This window comes from Crinia signifera, chromosome 2, assembly GCF_055691185.1.
Source record: "Crinia signifera chromosome 2, ASM5569118v1, whole genome shotgun sequence".
Classification (NCBI taxonomy): domain Eukaryota; kingdom Metazoa; phylum Chordata; class Amphibia; order Anura; family Myobatrachidae; genus Crinia; species Crinia signifera.
In genome coordinates this window covers 136505054-136528854 of record NC_139218.1, presented here as the reverse complement: position 1 = coordinate 136528854, position 23801 = coordinate 136505054, and the positions used below count along the sequence as shown (strand labels likewise).

Genomic DNA, 23801 nt, shown 5'->3' with positions numbered 1-23801 from the left:
GTATCATATATATGACAGATAAGCATAATATAATCTGATCTATACAAAAAGATACTGCATTAACATTTCTATCATTGAAAAACATAAAAAAGCTAAAATGTGAAAAAATGTGAAAAAAATATGAAAAACAAAACTAATTACAAAACAGTACTAGGCAGATATTTAAATAAACTCTAAAGAAACCATTTGACTTCAAACTCTGAATTTAGTCCAAATGGTTTTAAGGTGTTCAAATCGTATATACAACGCATCTCCCTGCGTGCTAGTCTAGCGTCCCTATTATTGTTTCTCCAATCTTCTTTTACTAATGAGATGCCACAAAAACTTTTTATCCCCTTCGTGGATTGAGAATGTTTTTCTTTAAACATGTTTCGACGCTCCAGGCGTCTTTCTCAAGGTGGACACGGGGGGAGATATATTGCTAGCAATATATTGCTTGCAATATATTGCTGAGCAATATATTGCTCAGTGTCTCTTTTTTAACAAGCGACCAGAGATGGTTGCTGTTGAAAACGAACCTCTGCTGGGGATGCCGCAGAGGTAATTAGCTGGTCGCAGGAGCAAGCTCCTGTGACCAGCGATTACAATGGGGCAGAAAACGGGAGCGCGCACCCGGCGATTTATCGCCGGGGCACACTCCCAATCACTGGCTATATGGTCGCCTGCGACCATATTCCCAGTGATTATAGCACCTATCTCCCCCGTGTGTACACAGCATCAGGGTCAGAATTGTGTTTTTTCAGAATTGCTGAAGGGTGTGAGTTGCTGTTCGGGTGCTGGAACGCACCCAAATTAGGCCTATCTCGCACCCTTTGCAGGACGAATTCACTTAAAATTGCTCGTATTCCGCTCAATGTATCAATATTGGGCAACATCGCATCAGGTACTTGGGTTACCGCCATTCTGAGATGGCGGTAACCCATTGTAGACTTTGGGCAAGAGACCACATCTGCCTGTGTGGCAGTGCGGTCAGTGTGGCATCAACGTAGACTCATTGGCCCCTAAGGATTGCATATTGCAATGTGTACCCCGCAGATCGCATTGCATATGCAATCCAATAATAAATGGGCCCCCCTAGTGTGTATGGGGCTTTATAGACTTTTTAAGCTTTATTAATTGTACTAATATTCTAAACTGATAATGAATATACAATGATAATGAATATATTCTAAACACAATAATGAATATATGTATATTTTACACCTTCTGCAGTTTTTACTTTGCTGCAAAATTAAATGGCAACTATTTTTTAACCTATAATTAAATTGTTCATCTGTTAAATACAAATCGCTTCTTTGGGCAGTATTCAATGAACATAATCGCGGCGTGCAGCAAATCCTGTTTAGGATTCGCGGCACAGTTGCCGTGTTCCGTAGCCTCGCTGTCCCCCTGCTATCCCTGTATTCAACGTCGCAGGGGCTCGCTGCCCCTGACCGCGAATCTTAACCCCTGCGGCGTACGGGGGACGGCGGCAGGCAGGGAGATGGAAGTCTCCCTGCCTGCCCCAGAACGTATGTGGAGGGGAGAAGGGCTCCCCGGGACCCAGGCAGCATAAGCTGCCCCCTGGGAGAGCCAGCAAAAAAAAAAATTATAATAATTTTTTTAAATTAAATATATATTCATGTGCTATAAGCACATGAATAAAAATAACATGCCCATTCACAGAATAAAATTCCTGATTATTTTTTATTTCTTTTTACACCAAATGTAAAAAAACAACAACTTTATTTTAAAAGTTCACATTCCACTTCACCATGAAAAGCTGGCGATTTGCTACACGGTGAAAATCGTTTAGAAAGATGGCGAAAAGTGCACGTTGAATAGGGTGATTCACTTTCTGACACAAAAAATCACCTTCCAACGTGAAAATAGCACAAATTCACCCATAAAACATGGAGAATTGGCCTCATTGAATACTGCCTTTTGTATTCGCAATACAAAACCAGCAAGGTGCAAAAAAAGATGTATAGAAAATACAATATGCTGTTAAACCAGGGCTGATCTAGTTTGTGAATGAGTATCCATGCATAGATTAACCAGACTAAATTATAATTCCTTTGTTTACATTATTCTAATTATTAGGCCAACCAGTGCTGATGGCTGCCAATCATAAAATGTGTACAAACAGAATCAAATCCTGCCCTTTACTACCTAATTAAACCTAAAGGCCCCCATACACTATGCGATTTTCGGCCGATTTCATCCGATTTTGGCCCTTTGGGACGATAAATCGGGTGGAATCGGCCCAAAATCGCATGTGTCATGCGGATCGGATCACGGCGTCGGACCTGCAGAACATAAGATATATCGGAATCTGAGCCATCATGGTTGCTTTTTAGCACCCACGATCACGATGTTCAGATCCGATATATCTTTATATACAGCCCCCCTGTCTTACTAGCAGCGCCCCCCCCCCCCGCATTGACGGCTCCCGGCGGAGGTAGTGCAGGCGGGGACCGCAGGCGTCGCAGAGCAGAGACCGTCGGCGCGGCAGGAGAATAGGAAGAAATCCTATTCAAAAGACCGGGCGGCCGCTGATTGGCTGAGCTCTCAGCCAATCAGCGGCCGCCCAGTCTTTTGAATAAGATTTCTTTCTATTCTCCCGCCGCGACGCCTGCGGTCCCCGCCTGCACTACCTCCGGGAGCAGTCAATGCGCGGGGGGCGCTGCTAGTAAGACAGGGGGGCGCTGCAGGGGACACAGAGTTGGCAGTAACAGAGCCGGGCAGGAAAAGCTGTCGGCGCTGGGAAAAAAAAGCCCATACAATGAATGGGCAGCCTGTGATTGGCTGAGCGCTCTCTCAGCCAGTCAGCAATTGGCTGAGAGAGCGCTCAGCCAATCACAGGCTGCCCATTCATTGTATGGGCTTTTTTTTCCCAGCACTGACAGCTCCCGCCTCCCCCTGCCCGGCTCTGTCACTGTCCCCCGCAGCGTCCCCTGCACGCTGCCTTAGCAGCGCTCCCCACCAGCAGCGCTCCCCACCAGCAGCCCTGTTCTGCAGCCCCCCCCCCCCCCCTGCTCCCCGGGTTTACATGTGATAAATCGAGACGATTTATCACATGTAAAAAATGGCACATCAAGTGCCAATCTTATCAAGCTCCCCCGGGGAGCTGCCGGGGAAGCTCAGGGGGAAGTCGGGGGCGACTTGTCCTCAGGACAAGTCGCCCTAGTGTATGGGGGCCTTAAGAATCGCATATAAACTCAATCTACTTTAATGTTATATTATTATGTTTTTTTTTTTTTTTTTTTTATTCTGATAGAGCTAGAACATGCAAATGATAAAAAATGGAATAAAAGTGCAATGTATATAATACTATATTAGGTAGTGCCGATCCAGAGTTCTAGTCGGACAAGCTGCAATGCGGGGGCTTCTGTACCCTACTAATATGTTTGCTTGTACAGTATGCAAGCCAAAAGTTCCTTCCTATAATCACCATTCCATATGCTGTAGTTTGGCTAGTATATCCTGATACAGTATTATGGGATGTATGTTATACTTCTACGTTTTATTCCACAGTTGATCATTTGAATGTACTGGGGAAGTATGGATGTGTAATGGTTAGCATTACTGCCTCACAGCACTGAAGTCATGGCCCTAACTGTGTGGAGTTTGTATATTCTCCCCGTGCTTGCGTGGAGTTCCTGCGGGTGCCCTGGTTTCTACCCACAATCCAAAAATATACTGCTAGGTTAATTGTCTCCCAACAAAAATTAACTGTAGAATGAATGTGTGTGCGTGTACATGTGGTAGGGAATATAGATTGTGAGCTCTACAATGTTAAAATAGTCTCTGTAAAGCGCTGTGGACTATGTGTGCACTATATAAATAACCGGATATAATAAATAACATGTAACCTAAATTTTAAGTTCTCTTAACTTATTACACAAGACTGAAAATGATGCTGAAATGAATTGATAAAATATATATTTATCTGCCATATAAAGTATTCTGGAGCTATTCAGTTGTACTGAGCGACCAGTTCCATTGCACCCACAGTAGCATCCTCCAGAATCCATGTAAAGTAGGGCTTTGTGGTTGGTCACGCATACAGGGAGAACAGTACAGTATCTGCAGTATACCTGGCACTTAGCATGGGATAAGCTGCTTTATATGACTAATCCATAGGACATTTGGGTGTGGAAAAGTGCCCTTAATGGGATATAATTAATGACCAACAATTGCAATGCCTTTGTGTCAATACATGATTATTATTGATGCTTGCTCAGTTCCTATGCCCAATATGATGACCCTTGTAATCCTGACTTTACCAGTGCTTTAGAACAGTGGTTCCCAACCCGGGTCCTCAAGTACCCCCAACAGTGCACGTTTTCCATGTCTCCACACAGAATTACAAGTGACATAATTAGCTCCACCTGTGAATCTTTTAAAATGTGTCTGAATAATGAGTGCACCTGCTGGGTGACCTGGAAAATGTGCACTGTTGGGGGTACTTGAGGACCCGGGTTGGGAACCACTGCTTTAGAAAGAACAAGTAATACAAAGTACAATCGCACATTAAACGCAACAGGTACAGAGAAACTGTGCGGACGCATGCGAGCGGATGTGTAAGCGGCGTTAACCTGCTCGCTAGGCAGCAAATATATGCAGGTCTGAATCGGGCCCATATTTAAGAGGTGGGTTGTGAGAGAGCGCATAGGAACTTGATCGATGAGTAATAATTCTATTTTGTGTATTTCCTATTATTGATTGTTCAAGGATTAGTATACTCTATTATTGCAAGTAGAACCCAGAAATGTAGCTTAAAAAATATGCAGACTGGTATTACTTTTGCTTTAGTACGACAGTGGACCCCTTTATGTTTTGCGTGAGCGCATGTGCGTACACCTTGCACGTCCGACCACGGCGTGAATTCTGTGCGGAAAACGAACGTACGGGACCATCCGAGCAGGGGTGGAAAGGGGCGCGCAGGGCTGTTTGGGTCATTACCATATGCGTACGCCCCGCATTTCATGTACATTCCCATGAAAATGCTGGGTGGGCATATGGAAATACGGTCCTGACGCACATGTGGGGGGCGGACAGCTGACATAGCCGGATGTCATCTGCCCGCCCATATCGTTGCTGCCTTCACACGGACAACTGTCTGGAGCACTCGTGGCTGCCTGACCGCTCGGTCCACCATTTGATGGTTGGTGGCCATTGGAGAATGGGGGAGGTTCCCACAGGCCAGTGAGTGGGTGTTCACATGAAACATCTACTTGTGGTCCATTCGCTTGGTGTCCTTCCGCATTCGGGTGGCAAGAGCGATCCGTACGATAGACGGGGTTAAGAACACTCGGTGCCCGTCCGAAATACGCAACCGTCCGACTCAATCAGAATAAGGCCCACTATGCACTATGTAGTGAGCAGAGATGCTTGGAGTGCCACTCTGCCCTCCCCCCAATGTCTGGTGAGAACAGCAACCTGGTAATGTATGGGAGGAAATGAGAGTTCAATATTTGCTCCTAGACACCGGAAAACATACCATGGTCGTTCAGAGAAAATTGTTCAATCCCTTTTTATTTAACAAATTTATCGGAACAATTTCAAGCAAATGGTTGTCAAATGCTCCCATACATTTCTAGATATTTGTTCACACCGGACAGATTAGACAGACAAATCTTGAGGTGTGTATCCAGCTTAACTCACTTATGGTTGGCAAGTGTGACCATCACAACCAATGGTCACCAAGGTGATTTGATCACTCAAATCTGTGATGCCAGCAGATTTTTTTTCTTTTCTTTAGATGCCTCCTATGGCATTGGCATATTTTTACATTGTGACTGCATACAAGGCAGTGATGCAAACAACATCCACCTATGAATTTGGCCCAATGTCTGCAATGTCACATCTTCCTCTTCCTTTGCATAATCTGATGAAAGCTATGAGCACCTGTCTTGGAGCCATACTTGTTTTCCTAACAGAGAGATTTTGGAAAGACAGAATGATTTGTAGAAGGATTGCTAAAAAAAAATAGGATTCCTGGTTATTACTTGTATTCTAAATATACACTTTATTAAGTTGAATTACTAGTGGTAGAGGTCATAGAAGCAATTTTAGTGTAACTGACGATGTCACCATTTGACTTTTGAATGTTCTTTATTCCACAGATAGTCACGTATGATTTGCAGTGGGAAGTCATGCTTCAGTTACATGTGTTTAGATCATGTGTAGACACTTCTTGTTTTGATGTGTTCTGCTGAAATGGCATAAAAAGAGTGTACATATTTTTATGATACCAGTAGCCTGCTTTCCCTGTGCGTTTAAGATCTGTAGATGTAGGCATTCTAGAACAATAGCCTAGTCTGTTAGAGGTAATTGTAGGTTCACACTTGTGGTCAAATGCCTCATAACTTATTGTTCCAACAGTGCACAGTAGTGGGACTGCATCACTGTATCACATCAATACAGTAGTTGAATAGCCAATGTATTCAGTACTAATTTCAGTAAAATGTTGTGTTAGAGTTTAATGGCATTATGTATCCATATGGCATCTTTGTTCTGCAGTTTAATATGGTGTGTGTGTTTGAAGCCTGTTGTACAACTTGCCTGTCTGGTTTTGTAAGTGTTAGGTAACCGGCTTCTTTGCCAGATGAACTACCCTAAGGCACTGTCCCCATGTCGTCTGTGTGGTAATGTTTTCTATACACCATGGAAATGGAGAACTGGAAGGGGGTCATTGATGCGTATGATATTTGTGGTGGTTGCATGTTATTTGATTGTGATCTGTGTTTCTTCCTTTGTGTTCTATCTGATCACAGCTGCAGCCCTGCCTTCCAATTAAACAGCTATTTATAGCACAAAGAATAAATCTTTACTGTTTGCTTGTTTCTAGCAGCATAGGCATTAATTCATACTTGCCTACCTGACCCTCTCCATGAGGGAGAAAACGCTCTGTTCCTGGACTTCCCTGGTAATGTATGATTGCCATCACCTGTGGGAAGCTAGGTAATTGACAAGAAAGGCCTGTCACCACAGGTGATGGCAATCATACATTGGGGGAGGGGCCCTAAACTGCACACCCTGGACATATGAGGTGCTACCTGCTGAGACTTGTAGTGCAGCAAGCAGGAGGAGGAGTTTGCAGGTGCACACTAAATATATATGCTAGACCTTTTAATATCTTGCTATATTGCATTTGAGGTTATTAGCATAGTAATGGCCATTAGTATCGGCTTGTCCACCGCGTCCAGGTTACCTCATTAGGACAAGTCCCTAACACTACTCTGGGACAGGTCCAGGGCACAGGGCCCCCAGGCCCGCCCAGCAGAACCACCCCATGGCATCACATTAGTGTGAAATTAAAGTGATAGTAAAAGGGATAGGGGAAATTATATGTGATAGGACTTACCAAGGTAAGAAGTAATAATAAATGTGAAGGGTGCTACATATATATTAAACAAACTAAAGGGGTGTGCAGTTTAGGGCCCCTCCCCCTATGTACTATATATTGTGTATTCATACACACTGGAAGGAACTAGAGACGCCTTCCTCCTAAACTTGCACCCCACCCACCTGTCCCAAATTGATTTTAATTAGGTTGGAGTCCCAACATTCAAGACTGCACACCTCAGCTTGGCACTATGAGGGTAAGTCCTACTATACATATATGCTGAGTGTTAGTCTGTGGGACCGTGTTTGGGGCTCAGGGCTCTTTGGGCTGCTGTTGCTGGGCTGCTCCATGGCATCATATCGTATACTTTCAATCACCCCTTTAGTTTGTTTAATATATATGTAGCACCCTTCACATTTATTATTACTTCTTACCTTGGTAAGTCCTATCACATATAATTTCCCCTATCCCTTTTACTATCACTTTAATTTCACACTAATGTGATGCCATGGGGTGGTTCTGCTGGGCGGGCCTGGGGGCCCTGTGCCCTGGACCTGTCCCAGAGTAGTGTTAGGGACTTGTCCTAATGAGGTAACCTGGACGCGGTGGACAAGCCGATACTAATGGCCATTACTATGCTAATAACCTCAAATGCAATATAGCAAGATATTAAAAGGTCTAGCATATATATTTAGTGTGCACCTGCAAACTCCTCCTCCTGCTTGCTGCACTACAAGTCTCAGCAGGTAGCACCTCATATGTCCAGGGTGTGCAGTTTAGGGCCCCTCCCCCTATGTACTATATATTGTGTATTCATACACACTGGAAGGAACTAGAGACGCCTTCCTCCTAAACTTGCACCCCACCCACCTGTCCCAAATTGATTTTAATTAGGTTGGAGTCCCAACATTCAAGACTGCACACCTCAGCTTGGCACTATGAGGGTAAGTCCTACTATACATATATGCTGAGTGTTAGTCTGTGGGACCGTGTTTGGGGCTCAGGGCTCTTTGGGCTGCTGTTGCTGGGCTGCTCCATGGCATCATATCGTATACTTTCAATCACCCCTTTAGTTTGTTTAATATATATGTAGCACCCTTCACATTTATTATTACTTCTTACCTTGGTAAGTCCTATCACATATAATTTCCCCTATCCCTTTTACTATCACTTTAATTTCACACTAATGTGATGCCATGGGGTGGTTCTGCTGGGCGGGCCTGGGGGCCCTGTGCCCTGGACCTGTCCCAGAGTAGTGTTAGGGACTTGTCCTAATGAGGTAACCTGGACGCGGTGGACAAGCCGATACTAATGGCCATTACTATGCTAATAACCTCAAATGCAATATAGCAAGATATTAAAAGGTCTAGCATATATATTTAGTGTGCACCTGCAAACTCCTCCTCCTGCTTGCTGCACTACAAGTCTCAGCAGGTAGCACCTCATATGTCCAGGGTGTGCAGTTTAGGGCCCCTCCCCCTATGTACTATATATTGTGTATTCATACACACTGGAAGGAACTAGAGACGCCTTCCTCCTAAACTTGCACCCCACCCACCTGTCCCAAATTGATTTTAATTAGGTTGGAGTCCCAACATTCAAGACTGCACACCTCAGCTTGGCACTATGAGGGTAAGTCCTACTATACATATATGCTGAGTGTTAGTCTGTGGGACCGTGTTTGGGGCTCAGGGCTCTTTGGGCTGCTGTTGCTGGGCTGCTCCATGGCATCATATCGTATACTTTCAATCACCCCTTTAGTTTGTTTAATATATATGTAGCACCCTTCACATTTATTATTACTTCTTACCTTGGTAAGTCCTATCACATATAATTTCCCCTATCCCTTTTACTATCACTTTAATTTCACACTAATGTGATGCCATGGGGTGGTTCTGCTGGGCGGGCCTGGGGGCCCTGTGCCCTGGACCTGTCCCAGAGTAGTGTTAGGGACTTGTCCTAATGAGGTAACCTGGACGCGGTGGACAAGCCGATACTAATGGCCATTACTATGCTAATAACCTCAAATGCAATATAGCAAGATATTAAAAGGTCTAGCATATATATTTAGTGTGCACCTGCAAACTCCTCCTCCTGCTTGCTGCACTACAAGTCTCAGCAGGTAGCACCTCATATGTCCAGGGTGTGCAGTTTAGGGCCCCTCCCCCTATGTACTATATATTGTGTATTCATACACACTGGAAGGAACTAGAGACGCCTTCCTCCTAAACTTGCACCCCACCCACCTGTCCCAAATTGATTTTAATTAGGTTGGAGTCCCAACATTCAAGACTGCACACCTCAGCTTGGCACTATGAGGGTAAGTCCTACTATACATATATGCTGAGTGTTAGTCTGTGGGACCGTGTTTGGGGCTCAGGGCTCTTTGGGCTGCTGTTGCTGGGCTGCTCCATGGCATCATATCGTATACTTTCAATCACCCCTTTAGTTTGTTTAATATATATGTAGCACCCTTCACATTTATTATTACTTCTTACCTTGGTAAGTCCTATCACATATAATTTCCCCTATCCCTTTTACTATCACTTTAATTTCACACTAATGTGATGCCATGGGGTGGTTCTGCTGGGCGGGCCTGGGGGCCCTGTGCCCTGGACCTGTCCCAGAGTAGTGTTAGGGACTTGTCCTAATGAGGTAACCTGGACGCGGTGGACAAGCCGATACTAATGGCCATTACTATGCTAATAACCTCAAATGCAATATAGCAAGATATTAAAAGGTCTAGCATATATATTTAGTGTGCACCTGCAAACTCCTCCTCCTGCTTGCTGCACTACAAGTCTCAGCAGGTAGCACCTCATATGTCCAGGGTGTGCAGTTTAGGGCCCCTCCCCCTATGTACTATATATTGTGTATTCATACACACTGGAAGGAACTAGAGACGCCTTCCTCCTAAACTTGCACCCCACCCACCTGTCCCAAATTGATTTTAATTAGGTTGGAGTCCCAACATTCAAGACTGCACACCTCAGCTTGGCACTATGAGGGTAAGTCCTACTATACATATATGCTGAGTGTTAGTCTGTGGGACCGTGTTTGGGGCTCAGGGCTCTTTGGGCTGCTGTTGCTGGGCTGCTCCATGGCATCATATCGTATACTTTCAATCACCCCTTTAGTTTGTTTAATATATATGTAGCACCCTTCACATTTATTATTACTTCTTACCTTGGTAAGTCCTATCACATATAATTTCCCCTATCCCTTTTACTATCACTTTAATTTCACACTAATGTGATGCCATGGGGTGGTTCTGCTGGGCGGGCCTGGGGGCCCTGTGCCCTGGACCTGTCCCAGAGTAGTGTTAGGGACTTGTCCTAATGAGGTAACCTGGACGCGGTGGACAAGCCGATACTAATGGCCATTACTATGCTAATAACCTCAAATGCAATATAGCAAGATATTAAAAGGTCTAGCATATATATTTAGTGTGCACCTGCAAACTCCTCCTCCTGCTTGCTGCACTACAAGTCTCAGCAGGTAGCACCTCATATGTCCAGGGTGTGCAGTTTAGGGCCCCTCCCCCTATGTACTATATATTGTGTATTCATACACACTGGAAGGAACTAGAGACGCCTTCCTCCTAAACTTGCACCCCACCCACCTGTCCCAAATTGATTTTAATTAGGTTGGAGTCCCAACATTCAAGACTGCACACCTCAGCTTGGCACTATGAGGGTAAGTCCTACTATACATATATGCTGAGTGTTAGTCTGTGGGACCGTGTTTGGGGCTCAGGGCTCTTTGGGCTGCTGTTGCTGGGCTGCTCCATGGCATCATATCGTATACTTTCAATCACCCCTTTAGTTTGTTTAATATATATGTAGCACCCTTCACATTTATTATTACTTCTTACCTTGGTAAGTCCTATCACATATAATTTCCCCTATCCCTTTTACTATCACTTTAATTTCACACTAATGTGATGCCATGGGGTGGTTCTGCTGGGCGGGCCTGGGGGCCCTGTGCCCTGGACCTGTCCCAGAGTAGTGTTAGGGACTTGTCCTAATGAGGTAACCTGGACGCGGTGGACAAGCCGATACTAATGGCCATTACTATGCTAATAACCTCAAATGCAATATAGCAAGATATTAAAAGGTCTAGCATATATATTTAGTGTGCACCTGCAAACTCCTCCTCCTGCTTGCGGCAATCATACATTACCAGGGAAGTCCAGGAACAGAGCATTTTCTCCCTCAAGGGTCAGGTAGGCAAGTATGCATTAATTACTATATGGAATATTTCTGCAGATGCTCAAAATATAGCCTGTTACATAGCTACACTTTGGTCACATCTGAAACTGCTAAATGTGACATTCTTCTATGTGCAAAACGAGGTCAAATGTAGCATTGAAAACTGTGTAAATGCTTTACAGTAATACCCCTTTCACACCGCACTTGTTAAACGGTATATTGCCGTTTTTTTTTTTTCCATTTTAAAACGTTTAAGGCTGCAGTGGGAAAGCACCAGAATTTATTTACCGTGTAGAAGTCCGACACGTTTCAGAGCTGTTTTTTTATGCAGTGAGAATGGCTCTGAAACTGTATTTAGTAAAATCGACAGACTACAGACCTGTGATAGGCTGTCCCCTGCATTCTGCCTTGACATGTGTTCAGGGGATTAAACAGGTTGACTGATGTGAATGGTATTTAAAATGGTAATCAACTGCAATGTGAAGGCTCAGACACGTTTTAAATACCGTTTCAAAATACCGGTTTTTAAAACGTTTAGGCAGTGTGAAAGCGGTATAAGTTGCATTTTTCCTTGTCAGCATAGCGCTACCAACAGTAAACATTGTAGGCAATGTCAATATGTGTTCTACATGCAGAACCTTATTTAAAAGACCGGGTTATTGAAATAAGCAGAAAAGTAGTATCTGTAAATTAAAATTAGAATCTCCTGGAATGATTGCTAATGAGATATGGGAAGGGGTACCGCTGCTAGAACGGATACTAGCCCGAGGCTAGAATTAAGGGGATGGGTCCCACTGTTAATAGGCAGACTAACAACATGCGTTCCCTCTGTTCTAGTAGGAACAAGATCAAGAGCAGGACAGCTAATGGGACACACAGGGAAATGCTGAAGCGTTCTGAGCAGGGATGCCAATCCCGGGGCATTTTTTTCAATCCCGGAATTCGGGATTGAAAAATGCCCATTCCCGGGATCCCGAGATTGGCTTCCCTAATACAAAACCCTGCCCCAGCCGCCCGGTCGGGTGGGCTATTGAGGCGGGAGGATGCAGCCTCAGTGTGTAGAAAGGAGGATGCAGCCTGGGCGTTGGGCGATGGTACGGGGGTCAGGAATGAGGCGTATGCACGTAGCCTGGGTGGGCAGTCTCATGGAGACTGCGGGAAGTCATTGCGGTGCACACAGGACGAGGCGGCTGTTGTGTGGCCTGCGCAGCGTGACCTCTGATGTCATCACGCTGTGCAGAGCCACACAGTCCCGGACAGGAGAAGCCGGGCAGCGTCTGAGCACCAGCTCAGACGCTGCCTGGCATTAGACTGCGTATGCGCAGTCTAATCCCGGGATTGGAATCCCAGCGTTTTAGGGATTGGCCACCCTAGTTCTGAGTGATGCAAGATCGCTAAGCACACAGTGATTTGTCAACGTTTTGTGCTGAGCGATTTATCAAGTCCAGTGTTCGCCAATGAGAACACTGGCCCTGACACTGGAAATTATAGATGTATCCAGCATGCTGGATATTAATCGCTGGGTGATAGCGGCGCGCAGAGGCTGCGCATCGCTATCGCTATGGCCCCTACAAACAGCGATGTGGTGAAATTTTCTAAGTGATCTAGTGAGATCGTTCGAAAATGCCCTCAAATCGACCCATGTGTAGGTCCCATTAGGGTATGAAATGAACAACTCCATCCCTCTACCGGGGATTTCAGTATAATGGTAAGGTGTCTAGAAAATGTAAGTGCTCATTTTAAATAAAAATAGTATACATAAGTAAATAAAAAGACACCCAAAGATTAAAGTTCTTTATTTAAATAAAACACCCTAAAACTATATTGTATACAATATTGAACTCATCGCATTGCATAGGTTGAGATCTAGTACAAAAAGTAGCACATACTTTTTGAGCTGTGTGATGAGATGTGTGACGGGAGCACGTATCTCATCGTACCCAACAATTGTACCGTGTATGGGCACCTTTATTCTCATCTGTATTCTAAAATGAAAAATTACTTCTCTCGTTGTAATACAATGTTGGGAAAAGTTCACAGCTGATGAAGTCTCTGGGGAGTATTCAATGATTTTTTTTTCTCCATGTGCAGCGAATCCTGTTTAAGATTCGCTGCACATTCGCAGAGTTCTGGAGGGCTGCAGCATTCGCTGGCAGCCCCCCTGTCACCCTATTCAAAGCCGCAGGGGCTTGCTGCCCCTGACGGAGAATTTTAACCCCTGCATCAAATGCAGCAGGGTGCCGGGGGACGGTGGCAGGCAGGGGACAGGGATAGGGAGACGCTCCACTGGTCCCGATCGTAAGAAGCCGGGACCAGTGTGCAGTGAATATATGAATATCTAATGAGCGGCTCCTGGCCCCCTGCTGGCAAAAAAAAAAAAAAATATATATATATTAATGTGCTTCAAGCACATGAATAAAAATAGCATGCCCCTTTACAGAAATGATTTTTTTTTTTTTTTTACACCAAAAAAAAAAACATCTTTATTTTAAAAGATCACTTTCCAGTTCACCTTAAAAAGATGTCGAATGCAAAACGGTGAATCATGGCAAAAATCAGGGAGAAAGCAATTCGCCATCCTAGCATTGAATACACTCTCGGCGAAACCTAGTGAAAACCCCATTGAAATACACCAGCGAATTGCAGCGAGCATGAAATGGAGAACTGGCCGGCATTCACTATTCGCTTTCGGTGAACATTGAATAGGGTGAATCACATTTTCAGTGAAAAAGATTCACTGCAAGGAATGAAAAAACTGATTCACCATAAAAAAACAAACAGTGAATCGGGAGCATTGAATACTGGCATCTGTAGGGCAATGCAAACAGTATCGCAGGGAAGTAGCTCCCAGGTTAAATACACAGAGCAATTTAATTGACTGCATTGTGCCTGGCACTTGGAACTTGGTACTGTGGGTTCTTTTTACCGCTATTAATGTCCTTGGTCGTAGTAAACTGCACCTCACGAGTTATGTTAGGCGTGCTGCTGCTACCACACAAGGTAATCGGGTGACTAGCACTGAGGCACTGGTTAACGCAGATAACTGCCTGCACATAAAGGAGTACAGTACATAAAGCAGAAGTAAATCCACTATTCTTGGCATTATTGTGGGGAAAAATAGAAAACCTCACCTGAGAGGGGATACGGTCGTATTGTTAACATTCGGGTCGAAAAAAAACGGTTAAAAAACCCATGATGACCTGTCGACCTAACCCATGTCGACTAACGCATTTTTTGACCTAAAACCATGTTGACCTTCACCCATGTCGACCTATAACCCTGTCGTCCTAGTTGCCTGTCGACCCAACGGTGTCAACCTAATGACTGTCAACCTAAGTCGGGTCGACAATACAATCCACACCGAGTTACATCCCTATTTGCCCTGCTACCGAATGACTTTAAATGGAATTGATCCAGTCTAAATCGTTATGACAAAATGTACAAATTGTCCTAATGTGCGGCTAGCGACATCCTCTGTACAAGCAGCTCAATCGGGTGATGTTGCTAGCGATGCCATGTAACCAAATGCAGCATAGCGCCCCCTGCTTCATCGCTTGTAAAGATGTACTGGGTACACATCGTCTAGTTTGTATCCAGCATCATTTAGATATGCGTGTATTATTCATTTTATAAGATTTATATAATGGTGTCATATGCAACTATATTAAAGACCCTTTAACATTATGTATCGTTACCATTTGTTTTTTCTAAATTGTACATCTCTAAGGTGCGTGGGGCCTGTAGTTTCTGTTTGCGACCTTTGCTAATGTGTTAGAGTACTCCTTTCTCCATTCCTTTGTGCTGCAGGTTGTTCTTGTCACTTGTATATCCATTTAAACATGTAGTTACACCAGAGGTGGATTTTACCCAAGGCAACCTAGGTGCCTTCCTAGGGCCCAGCAGATCCTAAGGGGCCCAATAAAGATATGCTGGCCCTTCAAAAAGGTACCAGAGGAGCAGTGCACGGCTACTGTATGACATCATGAAACAGACCTGCCCAAACTCTCAAAGTCCATTTGATGATCTTTAATAGGATAAAAATGTTTGGACACACAGAATGGTTTAATCCACTCTATGTTGTCGGTTTACGTTACACGTGACACATGTATTAATCTTATTAAGCCTAAAACACCAAGAGCCTAATTCACATTTTTATGCAATGCCGATGTTCACGCAGCATTTATTGGAGTAGGTACTCTTTCGCCACCAGATGCAGTCAGCAGCAAAGATATAGTGCTATGGATTGTTTGAGGAGGGCCGCAAACTGACATCTTAACATAGAAACATAGAATTTGACGGCAGATAAGAACTACTTGGCCCATCTAGTCTGCCCCTTTTTTTTAAACATGTTACCTCAAACCATATTTGATCCTTATTTTTTGTAAGGATATCAATATGCTTATCCCAAGCATGTTTAAATTGTACTACTGTATTTGCGTTTACCACCTCTGTTGGGAGGCTATTCCACTTATCTACTACTCTTTCTGTGAAAAAATTCTTCCTCACATTTCCCCTGAATCTTCCTCCCTCTAGTTTCAGTGCATGTCCTCGTGTTCTGTTGCTCCTCTTCCTGTGAAGAATGTCTCCCCCCTGTACCTTGTTAAAGCCCTTGATATATTTGAAAGTTTCTATCATGTCCCCCCTTTCCCTTCTCTGCTCTAAAGTATACATATTAAGATCTTTTAGTCTTTCCTGGTACGTTTTGTGATGTAGGCCATGCACCATTTTAGTTGCTCTTCTTTGTACAGTCTCTAATGTATTTATATCCTTCTGGAGATATGGCCTCCAGAACTGAACACAATACTCTAGGTGAGGTCGTACCAATGACCTATACAGTGGCATTATTACTTCTTTCTTTCTACTGCTGATACCTCTCCCTATACAACCAAGCATCTGACTTGCCTTCTTCATTGCTTTGTTACATTGCCTACCTGCTTTTAAGTCCCCTGAAATAGTGACACCTAGATCCCTCTCTTCCTCAGTAGTTTCCATTATAGTGCCATTTATACTATATTGAGTCTTTGGATTTCTGAGACCCAAGTGCATGATTTTGCATTTTTTGGCATTAAACTGTAGTTGCCATTCTCTTGACCATTTCTCTAATTTGCCTAGATCCTCAATCATTTGTTTTACCCCTCCTGGTGTGTCTACCCTGTTGCATACCTTTGTGTCATCTGCAAAAAGGCACATTTTACCCTCAATTCCATTTGCAATATCACCAATAAAGATATTAAAAACACCGGTCCAAGTACAGATCCCTGGGGTACTCCACTTGTAACCTTTCCCTCCTTTGACTGTACTCCGTTTACTACAACTCTCTGTTTTCTGTCCTGCAACCACGCTCTTATCCATTCAACTATCTTAGAATCCAATCCCAAGCTTTCAAGTTTAACAGTCTGCGATGTGGGACAGTGTCAAAAGCTTTACTAAAGTCTAGATAAGCTACATCTACAGCCCCACCTTGATCTATTACTTTAGTCACCCAGTCAAAAAAGTCAATAAGATTTGTTTGACATGATCTTCCCCCAGTAAACCCATGCTGTTTTGGATCCTGTAAATTGCTGGTTTTGAGATATTCTATAACTCTTTGTTTTAAGAGTGTTTCCATCAATTTCCCTACTACTGATGTAAGGCTCACTGGTCGATAGTTGCTTACCTCTTCCTTGCTTCCACTTCCATCTTGCCTAGGGACCAGGGTTGCCTACCCTCCCGAAAATCGGGTCCCCCTCCCGGCCCCCCGGAAAGGCCTTCCGGATACCGCCCCCCCCCCCCACCACACACATCTCCCCCCACCACAGTGTTAATTTCACGCGATTTACATCTTTGGGGGGGGGGGCTAAAGATGCAGATTGTTTTAGCCCCGCCCCTCCACAAGACACGCAAATTGCGGGATTTGCAGTACTGGGGACGGGGCTTGATGACAGCCCTGCTAGGGACCCTTTTTTTTTTTTTTTTTTTTTTTATTTTGCCAGTTCCAGTATGACACCCCTGTTCATAAGGAAAAGCTAATTATTAGTCTTTGACCTGGGAATAAGACCGGGTCGATGACCTGGGAATATTGCCCTGGGGTGACCATTTCACACTAGGAAAGGGCCAGTTTAAAGGCAAATTACTAGGTAGAAATGCTATATTTTGAATATCAGATTAAAGAAAGGGAATGGGACACAAAGACCATTTTAGTACAGTGTCACATATGGATGTTTCTATTATGGACAAAGGGTGGTATTCAATCCTTGCCGGATTTTACACCAGGCAAAAAAATCATGTTTTCGCCCTCTTTTTAGGGAGAATTAAATTTGCCCTATTAAATCTCTGTGCTGATTTTTCGCCTGGGTAAAAAATCCAGCATCGATTTTTAAAAACGCGTGGATCAGCGAATTTTATGCAAATCCACGTGTTTTTTACAAACTTGTGGCCGTTTTCATCCATGCCATTCACTGTCCAAAAAAATTGAAGCAGCATGGGCAAATATGAACTGAAATGGCCAAAAACGTCCGTGATTGAATACCTGCCGGAAAAAAAATCTGTAGTAGGTTAATTTTTAATTTACTGATTTATGTGACCATAAAGTAATGTTATTATTGTACATACTTGTATAACTGAATCATATACTGTAGTTAATGTTTTGTGTTTTTTTCCTTTTTTGTACATGTACAGGGCACCTTTGATCAGAGTAAAGAATTGTCTTTGGTTTGGGTTGGTGATGGAACAGGTGTAAGTAATTTACAATTAATACATCTATTAAATACAGAGAATTGCAATGATTTTTGTTTTATATTTGGCACAGGCATGCTGGCACTGAAGTTGTAAAAGCTTCTATATTTTGGTGGTCTACTTTTTGAACTGTATTTTGTTTGTTTGTTTTTTGTTTTTTTCCTCTCCCATGACTGGGAATGCATGGAGATTGGGCAGTATGAAGATGTTTAGTTCAATTGAACGGCTGATATATAGATGAACCATCGGCCAGTGTGTACAAGCAATATATCTGTGAATGGCGTTGTTCACAGATATATTGCGTTGGCTGTGCAACAGCATCGTGCTGTGTGTATGGGCGATCTGCCCTGCTAGGAGCCGCCGGTGATTGACAGCTCAAGCCTATTTGTGATGTGAGTCCTGACGGCTCGGGGTAGCGTGTATGTAGAACACGCTGCCCCATCCCTCTTAAGATCTATCTGCAAATCAATTGATCTGTAGATATATGTATTAGTTTCTACCCAGCTTATCTGTGCTGCTACATGCACATAGTTTAGCTCGGCACAACTATTATATTCTCCCTTCACATCCTAGTGGATGGTAGGGAATGAAATTCCGCCTGTCTGGGGGGAAAACGTGAAAAACTCATTTCGACCTTAAGCTTGTGTTGACCTTTTGACTGGCTAAATTGCCCATAGTTCAAATCACATATGGCCTTAGTCAAAATCAGAAAATAAAGGAAAACTATTAAAAGATTTCAATGTAACCTTGATCACACAATTTAATGGAAATCTTAATGTAATCAAAGAAATTGTGCCAATCAGTTCCAATTACATTACCACTGTAATTTGATATTATATGAAGATCATATTGTGATTTAATGTGTCATTTCCAATGTTACCTGCACACTCTCTAACTTTTTAATTTTCACCTTCTTAGGTTATCCTTGTGCTAACCACTTTCCAAATTCCACTAATTATGATTACATATGGACAGTCCAGTCTATACAGGAGGTAAGTCTCTACAAGGTTTTGTTTCTTCTAATAGTACAATGTTCCCTTTGGTGTCGAGCCTGGGGCATACAAGACCCACTGGGGTAATGCAGTGGTAGAGACCCATGTGTAAAGGCTTGGATAATCATTATGGAGTACATGGTCTGGGTAAGTTTATATAGTAAATATTGCTAGTGCATGCATGATACATGTACCAAATTAATAACAGCAATGCACTGTAGAAAAATATCATAGCCCAATGCCATATTATGTAACCAGAGCAGGATTTGGGGGGCCTGTGGCACTTAAGACTGTGGGCTCTAAAGACCAACATTTGGTATACAGGCATGGACACAGATACCTACATCAGACCTGGGTAAAAAGTATTCGCCCCCCCTCTCGACACTACTGAACGCATACATACACATGCATATATACTGTTGCACAGATAGGGCAGTATTCAATGCTCCTGATTCACCGTTGTTGTTGTTTTTTTTGGTGAACCGGCCGGCTGTTTTCATTCTTTGCGGTGAATCTTTTTCACTGAATATCTGATTCACCCTATTCAATGTTCACTGTTCGCCAAAAGCGAACAGTAAAGTCCAACCAGTTCTCCGTTTCATGCTCGCTGCAATTCGCTGGTGTATTTCAATGGGGATTTCACTAGGATTCGCAGAGAGTGTATTCAATGCTTTTCGCCATGATTCACCATTTTGCATTCGACATTTTTTAAGGTGAACTGGAATGTAATCTTTTAAAATAAAGTTTTTAAAATAAAAAAATTTGTTACACATTCACCAGCAGGGGGCGGGGAGCCGCTCATTTAGATATTCACTTCACACTGGTCACCCTCATTACATATGCACAAACAAGACCAGTGCAGGGGCTCCCTCCACAGCGCCCCTGACAGCTCTCCCAGCTTGTGCCGCCTGTGTCCCTGGGAGCCCCCCCCCCACCCAAACATTCCGCCACAGGCCGGGAGGCTTCCATCAGCCTGCCTGCCGCCGTCCCCCGGATCCCTGCGTCGGTTTAAAATTGCTGTCAGGGGCAGCGAGCCCCTGCGGCATTGAATAGGGTGAGAGGGAGGGCTGGCAGCGAAGGCTCCAGCCCTCCGGAACCCTGCAAATGTGCAGCGATTCCTAAACAGGATTCGCTGCACATAGCGTAATTTATCATTGAATACTGCACATACAGTTCATCCACAAAGTCACACACTTCCACACATATATACATTTTGCCACACACAACAATAAACATATACATGTAGCACATTCACACAATGCATATTATAACATACTGTTACACATAAATAGTTGCCCCCATCCAATGTTCCCTCTAATTTTACGAAAAGGATGTGTGCGGCAAGATTTTGGCTGTGCAACTTTGGAAGGAAATTTAAATTTTTGTGCGTCACTTATATATAACTGGAAAATGACGTTCATCATTTTTGTTAACTTTACTTCAAAATGATATTAAACATTCAAAACACAGCACACAATGTAGTTAATGGGTGAAACACATATTGAGTCCACAACTGCAAAAAGGGACCACTGCTACTTTGTGCACTCTGTTGTCATGTCTGTGCGCACGCTCGTCGAGTTGTGTGCGCACGTACAGCTTAGAGGGAACACTGCCCCCATCTCCTTCCTACTCTTGCAGTGGCTGCCTGGGTATTCACACTAAGCAACAGCTCCTCCTGCCTCCTTACCTTTCTGCTTTCACTGACCTACTATGTTGAGCTGCGGCACTAGGAGTGCAGTGTTGCGTAGCTCCGCCCATGGCGTAAACCCAGCCCCCAGTGGGCCCAGATGGGAGCAGGGGGTGCCCTGGGTAACATACTCCCTGAGCCGCCCCTAATCTGGCTCTAATTGTAACATATGTATAATTCAAGTGCATTGTATGAAAGCTGATCTCTAGAGGAGGGGGTGGGTCCCTGTAACCCTGTGGGCTAGTCTGGCCCTTATCCTCTTTCAGTATTATTTATTGTATACACATTTGCAGTTGTCTGACATCAATGTAACATTAAGAAATACTAAAATTCTTTGTAATATGTGTCTGATAATGTTTATACTTTCAGCGATGATTATGGAAAGACTTTCCAGGAAATAACATCTCTCATAAACAACACATACATACGCACAGAGTTTGGCATGGCTCTTGGACCTGAGAATTCTGGAAAGGTGAGCTCATTGGTTCTTTGACTTTGTCTGAGCTGTTTCCTTAGTTAAACTTAACTAGTTTAACCCTTTCTAAATACTAATTTACAGAGTAGTTGGAGGAAATAAAACATTGGGCATTACATGAATAACAGACCATAAATCAACATGAGGTCATACCGTACGTTCCTTATAAGGGCAGTATTCAACTGCACGGCGATCGCAAGGCAGCGCCCAGTGTTTTGGTGCGCTTGTTATGCTTCCACCGTCACCTCTGTCCGCCGCCAGCCCTCCCTCTCACCTTATTCAACTCGTCAGGGGCTCGCTGCCCCTGACGGCATAACTGTTCTAATCCGGCGCACACAGCAGCAGAGGAGGGGGCCCCCGGAAAGCAGGGGGATGGTGGTGGCAGGTAAGGGGAGTGGCCGGCGCAGAGTATCCAGCAGCAGCTCAGTTCCCGCAGAACTCCAGCTCCTGCTCTCGGCAGCCCCAGCGATGACATCTAATCACCTGAAGCAGCATGGGAACACTGCTTGCTCCTGTATTGTGGTGATAGATGTCAGCGGGCTGCCAAGAACAGGAGTCGGAGGTCAGGTTAACCCCTGGCAGTGAGCAGGTTAACCCCTGGCAGTGAGAATGCCAATCAAATACAACATGGAGGAAAATAAAATAACAGCAAAAAAAAAATGTATTAATGTGGCGCTTGTAAAGAAATAAAATAATCAAGATCCTTCCATTTATAAATAAATTAACTTGTAGACACCAAAAAAAGTACAAATTTCAGTTCACCTAAAAAAGATGTCGAGAGCAAAACAACAAACTTCACCAAAACTGGCCTTTATTCAGATCTGACCACAGTACGAATTTGTTTGGAAAATGGGCAAAACCATGTCCACTGCAGGTGGGGCAGATGTAACATGTATAGAGAGATACATTTGTGTGAGTTTGTTTCTGTGCAGGGTAAATACTGGCTGCATTATTTTTACACTGCAATTTAGATTTCAGTTTAAACACAACCCACCCAAATTTAACTCTCTGCACATGTTGCATCTGCCCCACCTGCAGTGCACATAACAAATTTGTACTGCACTCAGATCTGAATAAGGGCCAAAAAGTGAACACAGTTCTCCATTTTAGCATTGAATACACTTTTGTCAACTATACTAAATTTCCCATAGAAAAAAAAAAAAGTGAATAGTGGCGACTTAAAAACGGCGAACAGGCTGACGTTCACTTTTTTTTTTTTAACACATTTTATTGTTGGAACATGTCAGAGTACAAACAGATGAAGTCTCAGCGACACGGTACACACAAACAAGGAATGCAAACAATATACGAGTCTAATTTTCTGCGTTGTCGTGTTCCAGAGTAAAAGGGGAGAAGAGTGGATGAGAGAAGGAAATTTTCTGGTTTTTATAAGAGGCGGTAAGAAAGGGGAGAGAGAGTGATAGGAAAAAGAGGAGATAGGAGAAAAGAAGGAAAAAAAAGAAATAGAAAAAGAAGAAAAAAGCAAAAAAGAGAAGGGTAAAGGGCGTCCTTCCGGTGGCAGCGGGACACCCTGTCCCTTCCAAGGAAGCCAGGTGGTGTCACAGTGGGGCATGGAAGGGGGGTGGAGGGAGAGGGCGGGGGGGGGGGAAGGTTGAGGGAGGGGGTGGATTTCCGTTAGTCTATATATGGTGGGGGGGCGTTCTGAGAAGTCATCCAAGACGTCCACACCCTATGAAAGGATTTGAGAGAGTGGCGTATAGTTGCGGTCATATACTCCATTCTATAAGTATACCATATGCGGGCAAGTATTGCCTGCATTGGGGCCGGATCTGGTTTTTTCCAGTCGGCTGCTATTTGACAGGTCATTGCAGAGATAATATGTCAGAATAGTTTATGCTGGTGTAGGGTAAGCATGGGGGGTTTAAGTGGAAGGAGATAATATTTGGGGTCTAGAGGGACAGCAATTCCCATCAGGTTAGAAAGTAAGGTTTCCACCTCTTTCCAGATTGTAACTATCTTTGGACAGTTCCACCAGGTATGAAGGAAGCTACCCTCTGCCGTACAGCCCCTCCAGCACCTATCCGACGTGTTAGGAAACATCCTATGCAGTCTGGATGGGACGTAATACCAGCGATAAAGGAGCTTATATATGTTTTCTTTAATTTTCACGCATATCGAGCTGGAGGCCGCGTTGTCGCGAATTTCCTCCCAGTCCTCGTCATCTATGGGGAGACCTAGATCTCTCTCCCAGGCCCTCTCATGTGGAGCCCGAGAGGAGGCCGTGCTAGTTTCCAGAAGGGAGTAAAGTGTTGAGATTAGGCCCGCGGAGGAGGTTCGCTTCCAACATATGTATTTATAAGATGTTAGAGGTCTGGATATAAGAGTTGGGGTGGTTTTAGAATGGAAGTGCCGGATTTGTAGGAAGCGG

General features: G+C 43.9%; 1 protein-coding gene across 1 annotated transcript in view; it reads left to right on the top strand.

Annotated features, from left to right (window-relative positions):
• The window catches only part of SORT1 (sortilin 1), a 66085-nt gene that overhangs the window by 3807 nt on the left and 38477 nt on the right, over window positions 1-23801 (top strand). Inside the window, exons 2-4 of the mRNA XM_083172933.1 lie at window positions 18202-18258; window positions 19177-19250; window positions 21307-21409. Coding sequence (XP_083029059.1) covers window positions 18202-18258; window positions 19177-19250; window positions 21307-21409 — 234 coding nt within the window. The remainder of the gene's footprint in view (window positions 1-18201; window positions 18259-19176; window positions 19251-21306; window positions 21410-23801) is intronic.